Source organism: Artemia sp. Qi Xiang Cuo, chromosome 3, assembly GCF_049724085.1.
Source record: "Artemia sp. Qi Xiang Cuo chromosome 3, ASM4972408v1, whole genome shotgun sequence".
In the NCBI taxonomy this organism is placed as follows: Eukaryota; Metazoa; Arthropoda; class Branchiopoda; order Anostraca; family Artemiidae; genus Artemia; species Artemia sp. Qi Xiang Cuo.
Window position 1 is genome coordinate 66,443,900 of NC_142796.1, and position 24,739 is coordinate 66,468,638.

At 34.4% G+C, this 24,739-nt stretch overlaps 1 protein-coding gene across 3 annotated transcripts in view; it reads left to right on the forward strand.

The window, feature by feature from the left end:
* Positions 1-24,739, forward strand: part of dom (domino helicase) — a 107,934-nt gene that overhangs the window by 63,239 nt on the left and 19,956 nt on the right. For all 3 annotated transcript variants that reach the window (XM_089086501.1, XM_089086500.1, XM_089086502.1), the window contains 4 exons: positions 2,763-2,966; positions 12,191-12,373; positions 20,294-20,326; positions 24,431-24,623. In XM_089086501.1, coding sequence (XP_088942627.1) covers positions 2,763-2,966; positions 12,191-12,373; positions 20,294-20,326; positions 24,431-24,623 — 613 coding nt within the window. The remainder of the gene's footprint in view (positions 1-2,762; positions 2,967-12,190; positions 12,374-20,293; positions 20,327-24,430; positions 24,624-24,739) is intronic.

The window sequence follows — 24,739 nt, forward strand, 5'->3', positions numbered from 1 at the left end:
TTAACAAAAACTATTCTCCCAAAAGCATTCTTCATTTTCATAGTATTCTTCATTTTCTTCTTTTATCGTACCTGGATTTATTACCATACCTGGATCAGCTACAAATGGGATTCATTTTTCTCGCTAAACATTCTTTTTGCGCGTTTTTACATTTTTGATACTATGGGCCATGGTTCGCTCTTTACTATGCTGTCCCTACTGGGGCAAACCTTGAAAATCGGGATTCTCGATTTTTACCTTTTATTTTGAAGTTCAATACGGTTTTGTAAGTTTCCGCCTAACCAATCAGAATATTATTTCCACTGTCCTTCCTATTTCAAATACTATTCCGAGTATGTTCTGGCTTGTGAAAATCAGCTGTATTGAGCTGATTTTATAGCATGTAAAACATTGTTTTTGTGAGATATTGCTATAAGTAGGACACATTTAACAAAAACTATTCTCCCAAAAGCACCAGGCTGAAAATAATTTTAAGCCTTGGCCGTCAAATGGAGATAGAAAATAGATCACGTCTGGGTGTAGTGGTCTGTGCATTTTGCTCGTTTTCCATTTCAATCTGACATGACACAATTACCTTGATATTTTTTGCTATTATTTTAATTAGTTTTTTTACTGGCTCGTGAGATGCTACCTTGAATGCAAAATCAAGGCTTGAAATTTAATGCCAGGATTTGATTAATTTTTTCAATTAAATGATTCTGATTTTAATTGAATGATTTTAAGTAGATTACATGATTGCCAGTATTTGATTTAATACTGATTTAATGAATTTGGGATAAATTAAATTAAAAATGATTAAATTTAATAACTTTTTTTAAATTAAAAATGGAATATGAAAATGGAAAGAACTATAAATTAAAGTTGTAATTGTATAAAAAGAGCAGGATAATATGTTATCAGTCAGGACTCACAATTGAAAACAACCAACCTATTTTAGCTCTTGCCCTGCGACACAACAGATTATGGTGACGATTGATTTTTTAATTTGTCATAATTATTTTTTCTGCAATTTTTTTTTATTCTTAACAATATTAGGGCCTTTCGCTATAACAAAGGTGCTAATAGGCCTTTTCCACTACTAACTTGTAATTTACGCTGATGCTCGCGGTTTTGTATTCACGTATTTAGCTACAAGTAAGCAACAAGCGACTATATAGAATATATGCTATTATGTATGATATTATACAACTAAACGTTAAGTTGCTATAAGGAAAATAAGAAGGTAAATACCATCTGGTCAGCTGTAAGCAATTCACCAGTTTGAAGAAGCAAAAAATAGTTAAATACTCGTTAGTGATGGGGCAATGGTAATCATGGTTTTTCAAAGGATTGGGATCTTATCCGGAATGAAACGGTTTCCTGATTTCTTCAAATATTCCGCTGCAATTCAGCTCTTAACAAAATGATCCCTCAAAATGTGCATTTTTCTTCCGAATTTTATCACTCCGCGAGCTCTCGGGTTAATATAAAACGGGAGCTGGGGGGAGGGGGGAGGATAAACTAATTACTGATCTCCCATAATTTCGATTAAACCTGAATATAGATTATTTGGACTGAGCTTTGGCTCCGAATTTTAAACTAAAAATCTAAAACCAAATACAGACAAAAAAAAGATCCGAAAGAATAAAATTTAATAAAAATTGGTGATTAGGAGTCTTTCAAATAGAACTAGTACTTGAAATTTTTGTGACTATAAATTAATTTTCCTTGGAACTGTTTTTTAGAGGTCATATTATGCAATAGGCCGAATGAATAATAGGTCAGATGACTTCTATAGCTTCACAGTAAGGACCATATCCAGGATTTTGTTCGGGAGGAAGGGTAACAACGCAAAACGTTGCAAAACACAACACAAATTTGTTTATGTGTTTTTTTTGTTACTTGTGTACGAGACAAAATTTGTGATTCGGAGGGAGGGTGGTCAAGCTGGGTGTCCCCCCCTCCCGAGACAGTTCTGTTTACAGTACTTCTTTTGTCAGTTTTGTTTTTATTTATCAGCGTTACCTATAAAGTATTTCCAGAATAAAGACCGACTCAACGTACTAACCAAGTCAGGTTGATATCTTTAGTACGTATTGCTGTAATATCTCTTTTACTAAGTCTTTCTTTATGGAGGGATCAGAATGCTCTGAATGCTGAACACAGCTTGGAAGCCAATATATGCGAAAAAAGGATATTCCAGATAATCGAATAAATGTCAGTATTGTGGGGATCACTGGTCCAAGTGTCTCCCTCTCCTTCATATGATCTTGATTATCTATTAATAAGTCAGTTGTAATTTTTGTCTGTATTGATAATTTTTATGTATTTGTATTTGTGTCATCTTACTGACAGGAAAATTTTTATAATTTGGTTTTAATTCTGTCGGTGGAAAGACCTGATGGCATAAGTCACTAACGAATGAATTTATTCTATCAACTTAGTATTCTTCATTTTCTTCTTTTATCGTTTCCCTCTTTTATCTTCTTTTCTTGTTTAATTGTCATCAGACGTTAGAAGAGAATTAATCCATATGAAAAATTTTACTTGTTGTCCTGCAGTCCAAACCTTTTGAGATTGAAGAACCTATTCTTTTCAATGAATAGAATAATCTATTCTCTTACAATAGTGATTCACATGCCAACTCACTTGATTGAAAGTACATTTAGACTTTATATTAGGAAATTTTCATTCAGTCATTCTTTTCATTATTGATACGCGTTCGCTTTTACAGTTTTCAATTTTGATTAAATGCAAATACTCCCCATTCGTAAATCTTACAGCCTCAAGAAGCCGGTGATAAAACTGCAGTCGCTGCCTGGGAATCAGCGCTCCAAGCGGCTGAAGATGAAAGTGATGTGACTGCAGCTAAGAACCTACGTGCTGAAGTGGCGGCTGATCAGACTGAATTCGATGAAAGTGCACCTGTCGACGAGGATGAACCCAAAAGTAAAGCTGAGGCGGAACTTGAAGGCCTCATCGTTCAGGTTAGCACAAATTATTAACCATAAAATAACTATAAATTATTCAATTAAAAAACATTAGTAACTATTTTCTCTCGCATTATACAGTTGATCTTCTTGTATTCTTTTTGTGAGGCTGCTGAAGAAAGGTAACGGAGATAGAGTTGAAGTAGTTTGCCTTTTTAAAAACTTTTATCGAACTTTGAAGATCATATATTCAGAAAATGTTAAGCGTCGTTTACATTTATGGAATTTATTCTTCTCAAGTAGCTATGGCTATTGGTTTTCTTTTTTCTTTTGGATTTAGTCAGTGTTGCCAGTCAACTTTTTCAGTTTTATGAAAGGTTTGATAGTGACAGGTTAGGTTAGATTAGGTTTTTGACCCCTTTCTGACATTTATAACCTAATTTAATTCAACCTAACCTAACTTTAACTTTTACCATCATAGCTTATGTAAGGCCAAAAAAACTGACTCGCAAAGCTAATTGAACCTAAGCAGAGAAAAGGGAATTTCGGACATTCACCGTTGAATGTCGACATCAACCAGATTTCGGACATTTACAGTAACAGATACAGATATAAAATAGTATCACAGAAAAGTCATTTAGTTGCCTCAACATGGGATGCAGAATGTTGATTGATTCAAAATGTAGGATACCCGACTGCAGTGGTGTAAAGGAATTAGAGTTCATTTACAATGGAAATTAGAGTATTTACAATGGAATTAGAGTTCTTTGATTGGCTGAAAAGTTTTATGAAAAGTTCTGATTGGATCAAATTTACGCATACAAAATACCGGTATTCGAAAAATATTGTGAATGGGGGATCAATCTTTTTCTAGAGTATTAACGCAAGTCCAGATTACTAGGCTTCCTTTTTTATTATTATTATTATTATTCAGGGGAAAAGAAAATGAGAACCTAGCAAAGGATTTCAAGGTCTTGCAGTTAAGCAGAAAGAATTGTGTTCTAATAAAGAAGTTGCCATTTTTCGGGGTTGTCTTAAGTTTCAATATTTTAATAAATGTTATTTAAAAGTATAAATTTATAGAAAAAATTAAAATATAAAGCATATTTAGCTTGTTCGAAAAAATCACTTGTTCGAGGTTTTCATTTTAATAAAGGCATTATAGTTTGTATGGATATTTGAGAGAACTTCTTCTTTTGCCCTTTGTGTGTATAGGTGTGAAGATGTAACTTCTAAAACGAGCATAAGGATATATATGTATATATATAGATATATTTATATATATATATATATATATATATATATATATATATATATATATATATATATATATATATATATATATATATATATATACTTATTTGATGAGCTGCTACAAAATTTCTTGGCGAACTTCTGTGAATCTGTACGAAGAGGAAGCAGAATTCAGCAAAAATCTCACAGAGAACCAATAGCCAGATAAACCATACTGCCAGTATTAAAATGAAAACCTCGAACATGTGATTTTTTCTCAGTATCATAAAAAATTTAAATGTTTTTGTATATTTTAATATTCTAATATTTTATTTTGATAGGTTAATATTGATATTTTAATGTTTTTTTATGTAAGTATACCATAATCTTTAAAAATCCTATTAGTACTTTGCTAAAAGATAATATAGTAAAATACTATAATAATTGTATCAAAATTCACAATTAATTCTTTAATTAGGTTTCTATAATTATTTCACGATTTTAGTTTGTAACGCATGATGGTTGTGCAGAATAAACAGCATAAACAACTGTACAAACAACTAGAAATAAAAAATGATTTTTCTAAAAAGAATTGATGGTTGTTAATGACGGAGAGTAAATATAAAGAGGTGGGGGGTACTTGTTCAAAAAAGAAAATTTACCTTAGAAAGGGGTAACTGAACTAAAAATCATTACAAATCAAGGTTATTTCCGTGATATTTTCTTTAAACTAGTATTGCTCAAAGTTTTTTTTTTTGCGTTTGGCAAACACGTCATTCTGCGTTAAATGTTAACTGTCCCATACTGCCGGTCTTCATGTTGAAAGCTATATCAATCCTAAAAAGGTGCTCAAAGACATCTCTGGGGCTGTTTAACTTTGCACACTAGAAACTTTGACGGGCAATTTTGAACAAGAGTTGGAGGAGGTTGAAGTCATATGGCATCAACATTCCAGTTAAAAGAAAAATCGTTCATTGAAAGAAATGCAATATTGCTTCTAAAATAAAAACAAAGAAAAGTCAAATTAGTGAAAGACCAAGGCTTGATGCCAGCTTTGGTTCTCACGCAGACTATATGTCTTGGCTTTTTTTATTGGCCATGGCTCTCACTTTTTCATCATAGTCCACCAACTTGATTTTAATTCAAAATCAACGCATTCGGTTGAATATAAAATTTTTATGATCAAATAAAACTATCGCGCCGTGAATGAATCACGGGGATGAAAATCTCCATCTACCTGGTCGGGATGGGTGGATGCTGAATCTATGACCATGGGAAAATAGAAATATCTATCCCTTGTTTTTCCGACGGCATATCATGTCAGCAAAACGTCAGAAGAAGGAGCATCTAGCATCAACACCACAAACGACTTATAAATACGACCTATGAAGAACTTCGTGATGGATCAACATCCATCCACGGAGGCGGTTAGGTAATTTGTACCCGTTTTGGCTGTTTTCCAGAGTAGATGAGCCAGCGTTCGTCGACTCATCAACTTCCATTTCAGACTCGCTCTCGCGTTCTGATACGTCAGTCGTGTCTGACTCGAAGCTCGAATCTTTTCAAATCTGCTGGTTTGCAGGACAACCAATAAAATTTTGCTGACGCCGTCCACGACCTCTTGTGGAATTTTCTGGACTGGAAGTGGGTGGTCTTGGATGACTCGGGAGCGTGATTAGCATTTTTCAAAGCCATTCTTTAAATTTTCTTCCATTTGAAACAAGAATTTCTAGGAGTAACTTGGGGAATTGTCTTCTCTTACTGCAATTTCTTTTGGATTATCGATTTTGTAATCATCGAGCATTTTCCTCCAATCGCTTTAAATTGAAACAAAAAACAACAAGTGATTCCAGTGTACCTGTAGTGTTTGATGGAAGACGTATAAAAGGAATGCTATCTCTGCAGACTCTCAACATTCTAGGAGAAAATTGGCAATATAGGTTGTCGATTAAATCGAAAGTTTTGACGACCAACCCGTCTATACAAAGCAACTTTGGAAAAAATAATTAAATAATAATACATTGAAGGCTTGTGGCCCTTTGAAGGCTTACTACAGGTGACGGTAGTGTTGCCTCTGATAGGCTTAGACCTAACGATTAAATTTATTATTGTTCCCCCTGTATTTCCCCTTTTAAATTGGGTAGATAAACCTCGGCCGGGTAAATAAACCTCTTTAGCGGTAAAGCATAGGCCACGGGCCTGAAAAAAGTATTTTAAAATCCATCATATTTTAAATCCACCAAATGAAATAACAAAGGGCCCAAATGAAATTACCAAGGGCCCGAATTAAAATGCCTAATATTAACTTTTATATCATTCTGAGAGCAAATAGTATTTTTCTTTTTATTTTCCATTTTATCCTTAAATCTAACTATGTAATCCTTCGTCTCTTCTATTGATGTTCAAATGACTTCCACCCAAACAATAAATAAAATTAGGTTTGAGTGAATTAGGAAATTACAGTGCTAAAAACTAAGCTGAATAGATTAGCTTGATTTGTGTCTTCCTGGGATCAACAGATTCAAGGGCTTTCTAAAGGTCTGAATAACAGAGCAAACCTCATTCAATGCAAAGTTTAACAATCGGCCAGTACAGGACATTGAAATCCATATTAAAGAAAGACATAGGTAACTTAAAACGAATGTTCGAAGTTACCCTGGAAAAACAAAATACTTGTGGGAAACATTTAATTTATGGAATAAGTAAATTGTTTCGCTTGAAAACCTAATCATTCGACTTGTCAGCTATAGAAGAATATCAAACTAAAAGTTCTTGTTTAGTATATCTAAGTACAAACGGGTAACTTACCTTTAGCACTACTTTACAATTTTGGACAGGTCAAATTCTCTTGTAAATATAAGATATCCGTTTCTACGGTTCTACTCTATTCGCTTATATCTATTCTCTATCAAATGTAGTTGTACGCTATGAGTTGCAATATAACTTTTAATCTAGATAATTTCGGATACCACACTGCCTTTCCATGACGATAAATAAAAGTTCAAATAGGGATAAAATCCTTTTAATAGACATTGTTTCACAAACAGTGATAGAAATTCACAAAAAATACGAGATATTTCGGTCACATATGCAATGACCGTCATCAGCAGTTTTACTACTGATGACGGTCATTGCGTATGTGACCCAAATATCAGGTATTTTTGTGAATTTCTATCACTGTTTGTGAAACATTGTCTATTAAAAGGATTTTTCCCTATTTGAACTTTTATTTAACTTTTGATCTATATTGCATTTTGTCCTAAACTATCTCTCTCCAGACATTTTGTTCTCCTAAAAGCACCAAGCTTAAAAAATTTAAGTTTTGGCCGTCAAATGGAGATAGACCATTAGTCATGTCTGGGTGTAATGTTGTGTGCTTTCTTCACATTTGCATTTCAATCTGATGTGCTACAAATATTTTTTCTTTTCTTGTTTTACTTTACTCAATTTTTGTTCTCTAAATTTTTGTTCAATTGTTCAATTTTTGTTCTCTAAATTTTTGTTCAATTGTTCAATTTTTGTTCACTAAATTCTAATTTAGTTTAATTTCCAAAAGTCAGGGTTGTGAATGTGGTGCACTCAGTCTCAATGTTTTTAACCTGTGTGTTTGGGCACTGTGAAGATTCTTGAAACTGTACCAAACGTCTCATAATTGGAACCAACAGTCTCATAGAATTCTGATTTTTTCTCTTTAAAAGTCCTTCAGGAGAGGTCTCTTCAAGTTCTCTATGGTTTCCATGGGTTTCAGGAGCTAGATGGAATGAAAGCTTGCTTTCTATAGAAATAAAAATTTTGACCAGTTTCAGCCATTTGCGTATTATTAATCTTGGAATAAACACATTTGTGATATGGCATTTGCTATCCTTTTTGTTGTCTGATTTTGCATCAATGTTGTCAAATAAAGACAAATATATATATATATATATATATATATATATATATATATATATATATATATATATAAATAATAATAATAATAAATGCAGATATTTTTGGTCCCATATTTGGCTCATTTCCTTTGAGGGCTCATTGCCATCACTTTTTTTTTTTTTTTTTTTTTTTTTTTTTTTTTTTTTAGTTATAACTATTTCAATTATTGAAATAATTGTACTGAGTGCACCAAATATGAATCGAATACCGGGCGGCCGCATGGAAGACGAACATTTTAGCACTGAACCAGTGATGGTTAAGTGTAAAATATTTTTTTATCTGAATATTTTGAGAGTAATTTACTTATCCCTGGATCCTGACATTTTGTTATTTTCTGATCCATTAGGGGGGGGGGATTGGGAACATCTAGTCAAAATTTTCTATATATAGGAAAAATCATACTTTCATTTTATCTGAAACCTGAAACTCATTAACAATTATGAGGGAATTGAAGAGAAAAGCAAGAACAAGTTTGTTTTTTTTTTTTTTTTTTTTTTTTTTTTCAGCCTACATACCAATATTTCTGTTTATTCTTGGGCCTTGGTCAGAGAAATGGCTAAACTTGCAGTCAAAAGTAGTATATCCAAAAGCCAAGGTTTCATTCTATCTAAAACCTGAAGCCCCATTGGAAACTATAAAGAACTTGAAGATAAAAGTACGAAAAATTATGTGTATTTACCAGTAAATCATAATTTCTTGGGACCGTTGGTTCCAAATATGGGACTTATGGTACAGTTTCTAAAATCTTCTCAGTGCAGAAGCGCCTTGGTCAAAAATAGCGAGACCAGGGGTCATGCAAATAAGAACCACGAAAAGGGAACGGGATCCAGGGGTTTTGTTCTCCTAAAAGCACCGAGCTTAAAAAAAATTTAAGTTTTGGCCGTCAAATGGAGATAGAGAATTAGTCACATCGGGGTGTAATGTTGTGTGCTTTCGTCACATTTCCATTTCAATCTGATGTGCTACAAACATTTTTCCTTTTCTTGTTTTTACTTTGCTCTTTGTCTTTTTCCCCTACCAGATTTTTTTTACAGGAGGGGGCGGCATCTTTTTTATGTCTAAAACGTCGCTAGGAAAAAGGCCATATCTTTAGACCGGTTTTTCGGAGGGAAATCGCACCATTTTCAGACACGCCGTTTAATTGCTGACTTTTAATCTTTTGTTAAACAGAAGAATATTTCTGCTTCTTTTTGTCATTATTATGAATTTCAATGATAATGTGCATAAGTGCACTGAAGTCAATATATTTTGGTGTTCGTCAATGCAAACTCACCTCTCTCTGATCTTCTAACTGCCATCTGAACAAAAATCAGATCAGAGTGTTTTTTTAATGGAGGGGGGTCTCTATCTTTTTATATTTAAATGTCGTAAGGGATAAAAGCGTGTCTTCAGATCAATCTTTGGGATGAAATGCTCTCCTACTGGTTAACAATTAGAGGAAATTGATTCTATGACATGGCATTGGTGGTATACGTCATATACAAGGGTCAGAATAGGGACACAGGAACATAGTTGGAAAGAAGACGATGAATTGCAAGATACCAAGTACTGTCATAAGTTTTGGTTTGGATTTGGGTTGACTGTGATTGTCCTCGCTCGGGTGTTATTTTTTCAATTGTTAAGTCGACCAAGAGTTCCGGAAAGCTCGCCGCCGTTGGAAAAATAGACAAGTTCAAACGGCAACATGTGAGATAAAAAAATAATCCGCAGGAGCTTTGGAGGAGAGTTTTAAAGCTGAAGTCAAGTTCCTCCTCGTAATCTAACCCTATCGATGCCGCTTCATGGGAAAGACATTTTTCGTCGATTTTATCCGATAATCCTCCTCGGGTTAAAGCTACCGATAAAAATGCCCTCCTCAACCATGTGTTAAAACTTGACCACCAGAGGAACTTTGTCATTGTTACACCTTCTGCTGTCTAGACCCAAATTCGTCTATTGAAACCTGGTAAAGCCCCAGGATATGATGGGATACAAACTGAGCACCGCCTATACACTAGCCCACTTCTTATACAGTATTTGTCACTATTATTTCAGGCTTGTATTTCTCAGCAACATTTTCCAGCTTCTCTTTCCGAAGGTCTTGTTACCTGTGTCTTAAAGAAGGGCAAAAACCCAAAGGTTTGTGAATAGTACAGACCAATTACTATTAGTTCCACAGTTGGTAAGCTTTTTGAAAAGCTGATTTTCCAAGAAATAAACACAAAATGCGACCATGAGGACAACCAGTTTTGATTTCGTGAAGTCTTGTGTGTGCAAAACGCACACGTATCTTTTTTTTGTATTTTAGACCGCTATAGAATGCTGAAAAAGAACCTGTATTTGTGTGCAATTGAGATTTCAAAGGAGTTTGATTACATTATCCATTTACATGATATTTTTTCTCTATTGAGAAGTGGAATAAACTCTTGTCTCTGCCGTCTCTTATGGAATTGGTATGGTAATGCGTCCATACGGATAGGGCTATTTAGCCAGCTGAGCAAATCCTTCACTGTCCGGAAAGATGTGAAACAGGGCTCTGTACTAAATCCAGCTCTTTTCAATAATGCCATCAGAACCGTCACTAAAATTATTCCTCCATTTCTGATTGAGCCCCATATTGATGTCAGCCACCTCTGTTACGTAGACGATATCCATCTTTTATCAGATGCCCTCCAGGTTCTCGAAAATACCGTTAATAAAGTTTGCTCTGGTCTCAATGACATTGGGCTTCAAGTTGCCTCCTCTAAAACTGAGCTTCTCGTCTACGGTTCGTCTCAACAACCTTCTGTTACTATCAATGTTGGCCCAGAAACTATTTCTGCATCGTCCTCTGTAATTATTTAGGTCTCCCTTTTGGATCAAATGATAAAATATACCAAAACACTTGTTATCTTAGCGTTGAAAGGAAAGCTTAGAAAATCGTACGGGCTGCTTGCTCGAGTTAAAGGCCAGTTTCACAAAATAACCCTGGGCAGACTTTACAACGCTTTTTTGGCACCGCATGTCTTCTTCGTCCCTTTGTGGAGCTTTTTCACATTATCTGAGCGAAAGAAAATTCGATCTTTACTCTTCCGCTTTTGCAAATATCTTCTGTAATTGCCGCTCTGGACTCGCAACCGGTACATTACGAGTAGATATGGCGTTTCCGATACTTCCTCAAAAATCGACCAGCTTGTAGATAGGCTCCATAAGCGTCGAGATAATATTGTCGAATTTCCACTCAATTGTTTAGCTTAATTGTGTTGCTTAAGTAGTTAAGATGTCTGTAGTTTTTTGGGGAGTTTTTTCTTGTATACCGTTTCTATTTTTATTTTATTTTTCTGTATTTTTGTACTCCTCTAGGTGCATTTTATGTATGTAAACAGGGTTTAAATAAATTATTATCATATGACAAATAGTAGATTATCCGTTTTTGCTTCATGTGTGACAATTAGTGTTTGTTTATTATTCTTTGACAGTATTTAGTCTAAATGTCGTATACTCCATATATATTGTACACAAGAAAATCTTTCTAACTTACGTGCTATTGACGTTTGAGATTTTAGTACTAGAACAGATCATTTTACTCCTAACTTTGTCGGCTCATAATACAATAATATAGACTATTTAATATACAAAATGACAAAGAAGACTTGTCTACATTCAACTTGGGGGTTTTATCTCGTCTTTGTGTCCTAAGCCTCGACCCTGTTTGCCGAGTCCACCTATTATGATGCACAAATGAAAATTGTTCTTATTTGTATGGATCTGATGCTTGTGTTGTTCACTGATACTGTTTTTATTTCAGTCAAATCCGTGGAACGCTGTCCCTGATATTGTTTTTATGTCAGTTAAATCCGATGCAACGTTTTCCCTGATACTGTTTTTATTTCAGTTAAATCCGATGCAACGTTTTCCCTAATATTGTTTTAATTTCAGTTTGTTCCGTTGGGACGTGATCCCCAGCACTGTTTTTATTTCAGTTAGTTCCGGTGGGATGTGATCTCTAATGCTGCTTTAATTCCAGATTAGATCCATCGGAACGTTGTCCCTCATACCGTTTTTATTTCAGTTCAATCCTATGGAACATTGTCCCAAATATCGGTTTTATTTCAGTTCAATCTAGTGCAATGTTGTCATTAATGCTGTTTTTATTTTAGTTAAATCCGGTGGAACGTTATGCTCTTCGATTCATAGAGGCCGATACAAATGTTGCTCAACAGCTTGCAGAAGCAGAAGAAGAACTGGAAGAACGGAAGCGTCAGTGGGAGATAAACCGTGCTGAGGCTGCCAAGAAAGCTGCCCAAAAAGAAGACGTCTTAACATACCCTAGATCAGAGCAGGTGAATAAGAAATCTGGCAGTTTGTCTAGTACGCCTAGGACAATGGGTGTTCGATCGTCAACGCGACAAAAATTGAGTTTTAGTAATACGCCTGAGAGTATCCCATCTACTCCGGTAAACCAAAACCCTCCCCCTTTAAGAAAAAAAAGGCTAGTGAAGAAAAAAGAGATAGAAAGGGAGGATATAAAGGATTTAATTTACCAAGAGCCGTCAAATGAAGTGGAGCCGGCCGTAGTTTGTGAGGAGTCTCAAATCAAACCTCTGTCTTCAGAAAAAGCGAATAAAACGCCTTTCATGCCGCTGAAAACGAAAATAGTATTTGTGAAAAAGCAAATTCCAGTTGAACAAACAAATAACTGGATAGTTGGGGAGCCTCCTGTGGAGGTGAAACCCTCCGTGTCTAATCAAGAACTATCAAAACCGGTTAAACCAGTAACAAATAATATCTGTTCTTTAAAACCAGTTGTTACTAAAATCCAAGTTCCTTCTGCAGGTTATGTTTGTATAAATACAGTGGCGGAGCCTAAAAAGCGACCTGTTGTATTCATTCCGTCAAGGATGAACGGGTCTGCGATCAAACCCAAGATCATCCCAACCATCAAACCAGAATTAAACTTAAGTCCTATAATTGATAATACTGAAACTGTACCATCTAGCGTACTAAAGGCTTTTGATATATTGGATAGTAGCAATGAAAGCGAAGAGGTTAAACCTCCGTCTCGAACGAGTGACCCGATAGAGAACTTTAGTGGTCCTAAGCCGCTGTTGTCTCGACGAGGGAGGGCCATAAAAGCCCCCGTTAAGCCTGATTTTATAGATAGTAGTCTTGCATTTGACCTTTGTTCCAAACAGACGAAGATGTCTCAATTCCTTGTTAAAACGGTTAATAAGCCTAATGATGCTTCTCAATGATTGCTAATTTTGCGTATTAAATTCTAAGCGGAGTTGGTGACCCTTTTTTTTAGTCCTACGATATTTTTACTTTTTTGATTATGATGTTCTGTTTACTGATTTCTGATTAATAATATACGTTTTTTGCTCTAAAAATTTGTGTTGTTTTTTAAGACTGCGAGGACTTCTGGTGCCTCTGAAAATTGTGCGCTTTATGTTTTACCCTGCGGTTGATCTATTTCTTTTGTTTTGCACCAAACTGGTGCAAATTATTGCGTATTTATGCAAATTTAGGCGGTGTTTTGGCGAATTTAGCACCAAAACAGCCGCCAAGGCTCCGCAGTCTAAAGCACACAATTTTTAGAGCATCGAACTAGGAATAGGCCTACTAATACGAATGTGGTTTTGAGTAATTTCAGAACTTAGGGTATGGTAGTAAGTGCTTCTAATAATCCCGAAATTTTGTGACTTCCCCGTAAGAAAATTTCGTTTCTGAGAAATTCCTGAAAACTAACTTTCATAACTAAAGAACTTAATTTGTGTTAACGTTAAATGTATACGAAAAATGTGGTTTTATCCCACTTTCTAGGGCTATAATGACAAATAGATTGAGATATACTGTGGATGAAGGAATACAGATTGCCAAAGATTGACTTTTCGGCCAATCATCTAGGTCCGAGCCAAGGCCGTATCCAGGGTGGTGGTTACCCGGTTTGACCCCCCCCCCCCCCGAAATTTTTGACCGAGTCGAAAATTAGTTTAAAAAATACCTGTAAAGACGGGAAAAAATTGGGTACCCCCCCCCCCCCCCCCACCCGAACAAAAATCCAGGATCCGCTCTTGGTCCGAGCAAAAATCAGGTCTTCCCCGGATGGACTGGGAAGAGGTTGTGAAGAAGGATTTAAAGGAAATAAAGACTTCTTAGGAGGTTGCAAAGAGGGAAGCTTTGAATAAATTGATGGATGGAGAAGTATGCTCAGTTGACTTGGCATTCGGGGTGATTTTGGAAAATTCATATAAGCACTGCTGGCTATTTTAAAGATCTTAAGAATCGTTTTGCGTAGAAATTTACTAACAGCAAAGTTTAATAAATTTGTAAATTTTTGGATATAGAATTGTTCATAAGAAGGGTTAAGCTGTTTTTCAGAACTGAGTAAGGCTAAATCATCAGAATATCTAAAAAGTTCGGATCTTTGAAATTATTAATGCTGGTGATATTCTAACATTTAATTAAATTTTGAAGTCTGATCGCTCTTGTCAAGTAATTCTGGGTTTTTAAACATTTGTTCTCGATGTAAAACTGAGATTAAACTATCAGAATATCCCAGAAACTTGAAATTTTTGAAATTATGGCGGTCGGGGTTTTCAACATTTAGTGAAGTTTTCCAGCCTTCCCTGAGTTTTCAGATAAATGTATAAAAATTAAGTTCACAATCATTCGCGAAGCATCATTTAAAGTCATAATCTTATGTTTGCAGCGTTTAAAATCGTTCATGACTTAGCTCTTAAAAAGTCAGGATCGTACCTTGATAGCATCTTAAAATCGTTCAAGAAGCAGTGTTTAAAAAGAAGATGGAACTCGCAATTCTACGACTTGGTGACATTCGTTCCCATATTACGTCGGAAATTCAAAGTTACAACTATTGGCCTTTTGTATAGTTTTTGGTTATCAGCTTTACTTATAGAATGTGTCCAAGAAACTGCGTACTGTGTGCTTTTCTGTTTGTCCCAACACATAGAGACAATCCTTTTCTTTAAAATGAAGTACCTTCGAATACTAAAAACCAACTGAACGTTGTGTTTAATTTTAAGTAGGTGATATGCTGGCGGTGATAATTCGAAAGGTGGTAAGTTCTATGAAGCAACTTCTACGCAGTAGTGGAGAAACCCAAAAATATTTTTCCTTTTTGTTTATTTAGTTTTACTTAATTATTAACAAAAAATTATTTATGCAAGTTGGGTTACTCTCTTCTCTTGGATTCCACAGTAATCTGTGCAAAAAATGTGGTTCTATACCGCTTTCTAGGTGTATGATGAGAGAAAGGTTTTGATGGCTAGAAACTTTCTGCGGATGAAGGATGACAGATTACCAAAGATCGTCCTTTTTGCTAAAACTTAGGGCTAAGCAAAAAGCAGGTCATCCCCGAATGAGGTGGGAGGAGGTCGTAAAGAAAAATCTAAAGTAAATTGGAAGTTCTTTGCAGGGCATAAAAAGGGTGACTGAATAGATTGGGACGGAGGAGGAGAGTGTGTAGCTGTTTTGGCCCCAGGCGGCTTGGTGTTGCAGCGAGTTGTCAGTAGTAGTAGTAGTTAAAGCAGGAGTAATTCTGATATCGTAAGCTCCACTTGGAGATAGTTCTACATTTGAGAAAAATGGGAAGAAGACGTTAAACTTCTAATTATCATAGGAGCGAATGAAAATAAGAAAAAGAGGATCCAATAACAATTTTCAAAAAAAATTCAAGAGTGTGTAGCTGTTTTGGCCCCAGGCGGCTTGGTGTTGCAGTGACTTGTCAGTAGTAGTAGTAGTTAAAGCAGGAGTAATTCTGATATCGTAAGCTCCACTTGGAGATAGTTCTACATTCGAGAAAAATGGGAAGAAGACGTTAAACTTCTAATTATCATAGGAGCGAATGAAAATAAGAAAAAGAGGATCCAATAACAATTTTCAAGAAAAATTCAAGAGTGTGTAGCTGTTTTGGCCCCAGGCGGCTTGGTGTTGCAGTGACTTGTCAGTAGTAGTAGTAGTTAAAGCAGGAGTAATTCTGATATCGTAAGCTCCACTTGGAGATAGTTCTACATTCGATAAAAATGGGAAGAAGACGTTAAACTTCTAATTATCATAGGAGCGAATGAAAATAAGAAAAAGAGGATCCAATAACAATTTTCAAGAAAAATTCAAGAGTGTGTAGCTGTTTTGGCCCCAGGCGGCTTGGTGTTGCAGTGACTTGTCAGTAGTAGTAGTAGTTAAAGCAGGAGTAATTCTGATATCGTAAGCTCCACTTGGAGATAGTTCTACATTTGAGAAAAATGGGAAGAAGACGTTAAACTTCTAAATATTATAGGAGCGAATGAAAATAAAAAAAGGAGGATTTAATAAAATTTTTCAAAAATTTCGAGTTTGGTAGACTGGCTCAAAAAGTATGGGCAACGTATCAAAGTGTAAACTGGAGCTAGTATCGACATAAAAAAACGCCATCTAGCGTCTGGCGTTCCTTGGCATTTTTTAAAGCTTCGTATTTGTTTTTCTTCAGAAATGGAGATCAAACACTAATTCATTCATTAACTTTGCCAATTACACTAAATTTACATTATTAATACACTGAAAAAAGGCAAAGAAAGCCGAATGTTAGACGGTGTCGGAATTTTTTCAACACTTGCGACAGTTTTCACTCTTATAAGTTACACACATACTCTTTGGGATGGCCTACCATGCCCAAATTTAAACGAAAGAGGATGCTTCCACTGCAAGCATCCTCAAATATAAAAGATGTCCCTGTAGGTAAGACAACAAAAATTTTAACAGTAATCATATGAATGCATTGTTTATATTTTTAGCTGTTCAATGGTATGAACATTTCTTTTCAATTCCTATTTGGTAACAAGATTGTATTCTTGCATATATTCTTAGGGTTATATTCTTGCATAATATTAATCATCCAATCATTTTTCTTTCAAGTATACTGCCAATTAATGGCAGTGTGTCTTTTGCTACAACAATCAGGAAAGTTACACTTTTTTGAGCTCAATGACAATATTTTTTGTTACTCATTTTCTGCTGATTTTTCACACGTTTCTTATTTTTAAACTAGACGCACGCAAGTATTAAAACTGCATAGCTGCCTCAAACGAGCTTTGCATTAAAAATTGAATTCCTGAGTTTTTCCTAAATGTAATGAGACGCATATAGTCGTGTAAATTTCCACTTTACCAATTTAATGAATCAGATTTTATTTTTAATGCCCTTGGTACTTTTAAAGGACACGGGAGTCAAGAAGTCCTTTTTGTCAAATTTGGATAAAGAAAAATATGAAGAATCATAGTTTCCTTGGACGTTTCTATCTCAATATCATTCGCGAGGCAAAACCTCTTAATAATACCGGATTAAAGGTGTTTCAGGCTAAGCAATTATTTACTTCTGCACGAAAAGTCCATCACAGTTCTGTTAGCACAGGGTGCCGTATTTGCTCATTAAAATTTTATTCTAACGACGCTTCTTGACTACTAAGGTCCTTGCGTCGGCCCTGCAGTGTGTTGCTAAAACCGGGTTTGAGCTCTGGGTCCCTTAGATTAAAGATATATTAAATAAGATCACGAGTATTGTTTTTTTTTTTATTGTGAACCAGGCTTCACGTCTGGGTTACAATAAGGAACTTTTCTGTCTGATTGATCAAATGCTGAAAGTTGGGCCCTCCTTGGGTCCTGTGCTTTGATCCAGGGCAGGGCCCTGGACCTGGGTCCTTAGACCCTCCACGATCAAGTCCCATTTTCAATTTTTCAGTGGATAAACATTTTTTTTCTTTCTCAATGGCTTAAAATTCATGGGGCACGTATCCCGGGCCTGTGGGAGATGAAATGGTATTTTACAGTCGTTAACCACATCTTCCACCCAAAAGTGCTCATCCTCCTAAAATTTTAGACTGTTGAACTTTACAGCCCGGACAGTGACTTCAGCTCATGAATATTTAGGGAGTGGGCAAAATGTATTTTTCAAAACCTAGGGGTGGGGGGGCAAACTAACTTTTCCATTCCATGGACAAGCTCTGCTTCTTGGAAGGATAATTTATTGTGCATAAAAAATTATAACATAATTACTCAATAAACATTATTTACAAAATAAATAATATATAATATTATATGTTAGTATTAAGTATCATACACAATGTTGTACAAATATTTAACTGTATATAAAAAATACAAATGTTATATATGACATAATATTAACTCAATAGGCCAATAACTAATTATATATTTATATTATATCACAATAAACATTGCACATAAATATATTATATATAATTTTAATGTATAATATAATAAAGACGCTTATTCTGCGTTTTATAATTGTTTTAAATAAAGAATTTCACAGCAACAACAAAATTGTTTTTATTGGGATTGCTTAAAAACGTCTTTACAGTACCTAATTCTGTTCTTTTTGGTTATTAAAGCAGGAGCATCAGATCCCAGGGTCAATAAATTATATCATGCAATAATTTAGGGGTTACAATCCATCTTCATGGTAAAATGCTACAATATAACTTAATTGCATACATGCAATTTAAAAAATCCATGGAAAATATGGGAATTCGAGTTTAAAACTAAAAACAGATAGCCTAGCGTCTTGTAATTTCAGCTAAGGACAAATTATACTATAGTATATACAACAAGAGGCTGTGGGCATTTACAACAGAAGAGGAGGGGGCGCCAGAAGGCAAGAGGGAAAAGAAAAATAGAGGAAAAGAAAAATTTACTCTCTTTTGCCATTGATTATCTTTACACTAGCTTTTAAGGATATTTAAGGGGTGAAGAATACATTTTAAAGGAATGGGAAAGCTGTTGCCTCCCCCCGCCCTTCCGAGCTGTGTCTACAGTTGAAGGCGATGACAACAGTCCTATTGTAAGAAGTAATTACGTTTTTTTTTTTTTTTTTGCTCTTTAAAGTCAGTAAAACCTCCTCCTTCATTTATATTAGTCTGTTTTTCCTTAAGTTATTTTTTAGATAATCACTCTTAAAACTATATAAAGTTTTTAAAGTTCTGTGACAGGTAATTCTGATGAAGATATGGTGAATCTGTTCCTCATGAAACACTTAAGAACAACGAAAACATTTAAAATAAAATTTTTAAGTTAATTAAAAAGTAAAATAATTGCTAAATAAAAAATAGCAAAAAAAGTACAAGATAAGGAAAATGTGAATAAAAAATAACAAGAAATAAAATAAAGCTAAAAAGTTTTAAAATTAAGAAAAATTAAACAATGGAGTGCAATTCAAAGCAAATGTAACCCTTTCCCGTTCTTTCTTTCAAAATAGGTTGAATAGGAGACTTTATACTAGTCTCCTAAACTAGTACTTGGCGACGTCTGTCAAATCGCTACACATCTTATTTATCATTGTTTGGATAATAAAGGATAATTTTATTTATTTTTCCTGTAGTGGCGAAGTGGGTTTGGTCTTTTCTTGGTAACACGGGACTCGAAGTTTGAACTCAGCTCCACCAATCCGCTGCAAGACTCGGAATTTGATTCCAGTGATGAGATAATGTTGAGGCCGCTCCATAAGAATCAAACAAGAAGAAGAAATGAAGCTTTATATAAAGCTTTTCATTATAAACAGTCGCAAGGGGATAATTTGGGCAAAACATTGTTGTCATATATTATGATCCGTCTGATTTCTCCAAGAGCTAAATAATGCACTCTTGTATTATAGCAAACTCTACTATGTGTCTTTGAAATTTGTCCACTTTGCATAAATCTCAGGAGCATCATTTTAGGTATCAATTAGGCTGTCTTATTCTCTTGTATTTATCCACTGGACTGGCCAGTGACATATCAATTTAATCTTTTTTTTTCTTCTAATTCGAAAAGTGTCTCTTCTTAATTATTTTTTACTTTTTCCTACTAGCCTATATTTGCTCAACTACAAACGGTTGTAGCGTTCAATTGATTTTTGAAATACTTGATTATACCGTTTGGGTAGTAAATTGGGTGGTACAATCATTCAGTTCGGCTTTTTGTGTAAACAGAAAAATTTCCGGTTGTTTCTTTTCCTGATTTAGTGTGATAATAAAGGAAATAATTAACGCAATGAGAAAGATCTTAATGGTTGTATAACAAGCAAAATAAAAATCGTAGAAAATTCTAGAAACAGAAAATTTCGGGCGTGAATAGACTTAAGATAGAGCCAGGGGACAGAAACTAAGATGGGGCCAGGGGGCGAAAAACTAAGATGGAAGCAGGGGGCAAAAACTGTTTTAATTTTAGTGTCCTTTTCACTTTATAGGAGTAACGTATATCCTGTTTCTCTTTCAGTTCGTGTTTTACGATGATGGAACCCCAATGCCTGTAAGTATTATAAAATTCACTTATTATGCTTTGATTAAGTGGGTAGCCAAGGGAAGCATGGGTGAGGGCAGCTCTCGTCCCTAAATCTATTCTTCCAAATGGGGCATATAAAGAGGTTTATCCGGGACCTATAATTAGGTAAGGATACTAGTGTACATTTAGTTAACTTGAGTTCAAACCAAATTGAAAACTTAGCAAGCGCTCTGAGGTTTTTGTATTGGCGTAATACCAGTTTGTTAAAAATTTGCCATTTTTCTTCTCTTTAAAGTTCACTAGAAACCTCTAGCCCTTTTAGAAAAAATTAAGCTTCGCTTGATGAAAAAAGACACTTTTTATAAGAATTTGAACTTTTATTTGGTAAAAATTTTTGCGTATTTATACAGACAAATTGTTTTATAATATCGGCAATCAAATAGAATTGTAATGTATTTTTTTTTTAAACATTTAACTCAGACATTCATCTTCAGCAAAATTTATTACAATTATGCCAAGTATTGGTGACGCCTTTCATATGAAAAATGTTGAAAAACTTCGACTATGGAAAAAACAAAAACATTTATTTTGTTTTGAGCATTGAGGATGCTTTGGCGGAGGTCCTTTCCGAAATATCTATTTTTGTTTTTTCGCTTTCTTTTCTACTGGCTGAATTGTTTTCTTGGCTTTCTTAATTATTTCTATATTGTTTTTTTTTCAAAGGTGATATAAAAAACAAGGAAAATGTATTTTTGAAAATCTACAGGTGGTGGGGGAGGGAAAACATCTTGGGGAGGCATTTTTTCAATCCTTTTTGACACCACGGGAACGAGTACGTTATGCCTTAACTGAAATTTTTGACAGGATAAAACAATCAGTTGCTGTAACAGTTGTTGCGTTTACTAACTTCTGGTCAGAAAACTGTAAACTAAGTGTGAAAATGTAAGATACGACCTTTTGGTGACAGAGTAACGTATTTTTGTAACGTAACGCTTAAACGTATTATTTTGGTAAAAAAAAATACGTTCTAAGCCAGTGTGATCTTAGAACGTATGTACCCTGGGAAATACCCCGAACAAATCTGTTTTTCGTCGCCAAGATAGGGTAGCTCTCACGTTGTTCTAAGAAAAGAAAATGTTTACTAAATCCTATATCATCATCAGTGTGTAGTCCCTGGACAAACTGACCACCTCACCTTGCTTGTGACTAATATTAGCCGCATTATTAAACATACAACATACTACAACGATTGCAAGAATGTACGATGATTTAGAAAAAAAAAATCTGAGAATTTATTTCTGTCAGTGTGATAAAATTCACTTGGAAATCTGCGTTAAGTAGAAAATTCCTCTTAAAGATATAAATTCCTCCAGGTGGAAACCATGTGCATGACCTTAAGGGGGCAGTCTTATTGGGGGAGTTGCTCCTCTTGTCTTCTACAAAAATGGTCTTAACGTTGTTGTTTTTTTGTTTTATATATATATATATATATATATATATATATATATATATATATATATATATATATATATATATATATATATAAACAAGAATAGATTCTCGACCTATAAGAATGTTTGGAACTTTAATAATGAAAACAAATAAAACTTTGACTGTCTCAAAGTTATTGACCAAACTCGTAGTATGATAAAAAAAATAGTACGTTCCTACGTCAAAGGAAATTGTTTGCCTTTTTGAGGGGGGGGGAGGGAGTGCTGTTGCCCCGGAAAACTAGCAATGCCCATAGTCGCTCAACTCTTTACTAGTGTTGTATATTTGTACCAGGGGATCGAGCATCGCTTGGTGAATTAATTCGACTGAGACATAAAGATTAATTGTCTTTTGGATATCAAATTCGTATTTGCTATATGCCGAAAATCACCTAATGGGTTATGCTATAATTAGGCCTAATTATGGCTGAAAACCCCTAATTTGCTATGAACACCTAATCCGCATTTCCCTGCATTAACAAGGTGACAAGAATCACCTTGTTAATGCAGAGGCGGTTTTAAGGGAGGGACAGGCGAGACCCTTGCCCCGGGTGCAGAAATTTATGGGTACAAAATTTCAAGCAAAGAAAATAAAGGTTATAATCATTTTTTAATTTTTGAAAATTTGTTAATAAAGTAGAGAGTGGTTAATAAATAAAAAGAATTAATGAAACAAATTAAAAATTAAAAAGTATTTAAGCAATAATAGTTAAAACGACTAAATTAAAATAATTAATAATAATTGAATAATTCAATTATTTAATTAGTAAATAGAAAACAATTTTGTTAATAATTGAAAATTTTGTAAAAATTTTTCCTGAAAATCTTGTGGGAAATTGGAGGGGGAGGGCTAATCAAGAATATCTTACATTTTCATACTCAGTTTACAGTTTTTAACCAGAAGTTGGTAAACGCAGCTCCTATTGCACCAACTGATTGTTTTATACCCTCAAGGATTTTGACGGTATAATGTACTCGTTGCCATGGTGGTTGAAAGGAGGGAGGAACTGACTCTCCAAGATGTGCCTCCCCCCCACCAACCTGTAGATTTTACAAGATACCTTTTCCTTGGTTTTTCACTCAAAAATTTTTTTGTTTGGTGTTTTAATTGAAAAAAAAACGAAAAAATGCCCCCTCCCACTAGATTAAAAAAACAAATTGCCCCGTCATTAGTTTTTGTGAATTGACGCCATTGACTTTCTCTTCATATTCCGTCAATTTTAAGTAAATCTTTTAGTTTACATCAGTTATATAGTTTTATATTTTTCATGTATTTTTATATTTTTATCACAATTTCTCTGGTTGGGATCCGTCCACTATACAAGTTCAAACAGTTGCATATAAGGGAGGCTTGCGAAAATTCAGGTCTGTCTCCGCCTTTATTTTTTGGACTAGATCATGCAATCACCTTCTTAAACTTATTTACTGCAAGTTCATTTTTTAAACAATTTTATTAAAAATTATACTTGGCTAAAATAAACTCGATTATTAAAATAGACTTATTAATTATTCAGTTGTCAAAATAATATAAATAGATCCTTTGGATTTGACATAACGACAGAAATGGGAGTAGACAATTTTAAATACGTATTTTTTCATTAAAATTCTTTTCACTAAACTATTGACTATGAAGAAAGTTGTCGCTGCTCGCACTATTCTTCTGTACTTGATAAGCAGGTATTAACAAAAAAAGTATTAACAGTCTGCCAAGGACGTATCATCCAGGAGAAGCATTAGAGTTTAACCCCTCTCCCCCAAATATCTGTCCGACTCATAAAAATTTAACAAAAATGCACAAAATTTTTTCTTTTTTTTTTTGTTTTTTTTTTTTTTTTTTTTTTTTTCTTTTTTTTTTTAATACTCTCTCCAAAAACTGGATACGCTGGGAACAAAAATCCGGGAAATGCCCTAAAATTTGTATAAAAAAAACAGATTAGAGAAAATTATTTAAAATCTGTAGAAAAGCAGATAGGCTACACAGATTAAAAACAACCCAAACACTAATCTTCTTAAGGTCTGAAAATAATCATCCAGTTGCATCAAAAATGTGTTTTTTGAATTCTATTACGTTTTCCGCGTCTGAAAAATATTTGGAGGGGGGGGGTTCAAACCCCCAAACCACTCCTGAATACGGCCTTGCATCCAGTCCAAACAGTATGGATGACTTACAAGAGTGGAAACGTAATTGTGTTTTTTTTTTTTCAGAAAATGAGATTAGACACTTATTACTACACAAATTGTTTTATTTTGCCTGACTATTCCATTGAAAAATGCCAGAAGACGCCAAAAACTAGATGGCGCTGGTGTTTTTTTCTGTCGACACCAGTGGTGGTTCCGAATCTTAAAAGTTACCCTTTACTCTTGGGTCCGATCCTTCTTTTCTGAGCACTAACTGACAAAAACAGTCTATTCTTTTAATTTAAAATTTTTGACTTTGTTTAAACCTAACTTTCCTAGAGTTGAAAGCCTTTTTATTGCAGTATATTCTTATCATTGTTATATATATTTATTGTAATTATTATAATATTATTATTATTACTATTGTTATTATAATATTTATATTATTATTATGTTATTATATTAATAATATTATTATTATTAAATATTAATTAATAGCTCGAAATTTCTTTCGGTGTTGAAGGTTTGGTCCCCTCCAACCCCACCACATGGAGATGATGAATATTATATAGACTATTCTTTGGCGATGCTATATGGGCAAACGTTCATTCCAGAAAATCAGCTTCCATCGTTGGAACCTTTGAAAGAAGTTAAGCCGCCGACGAAAGTTGTGGCTTTGTTACCAGTGGACGAAGCTGTTATTTCGAAAGAAGAAGGTTGGCCTTTAATTTTTAGCTCCACCCTTTTTCCTTTTTTTCATCAGCCATTAGGCTTATTATACCTAATTTTACTCAAAATTTTTGTAAACCTTTTGGATAAAGGTATACTGTTG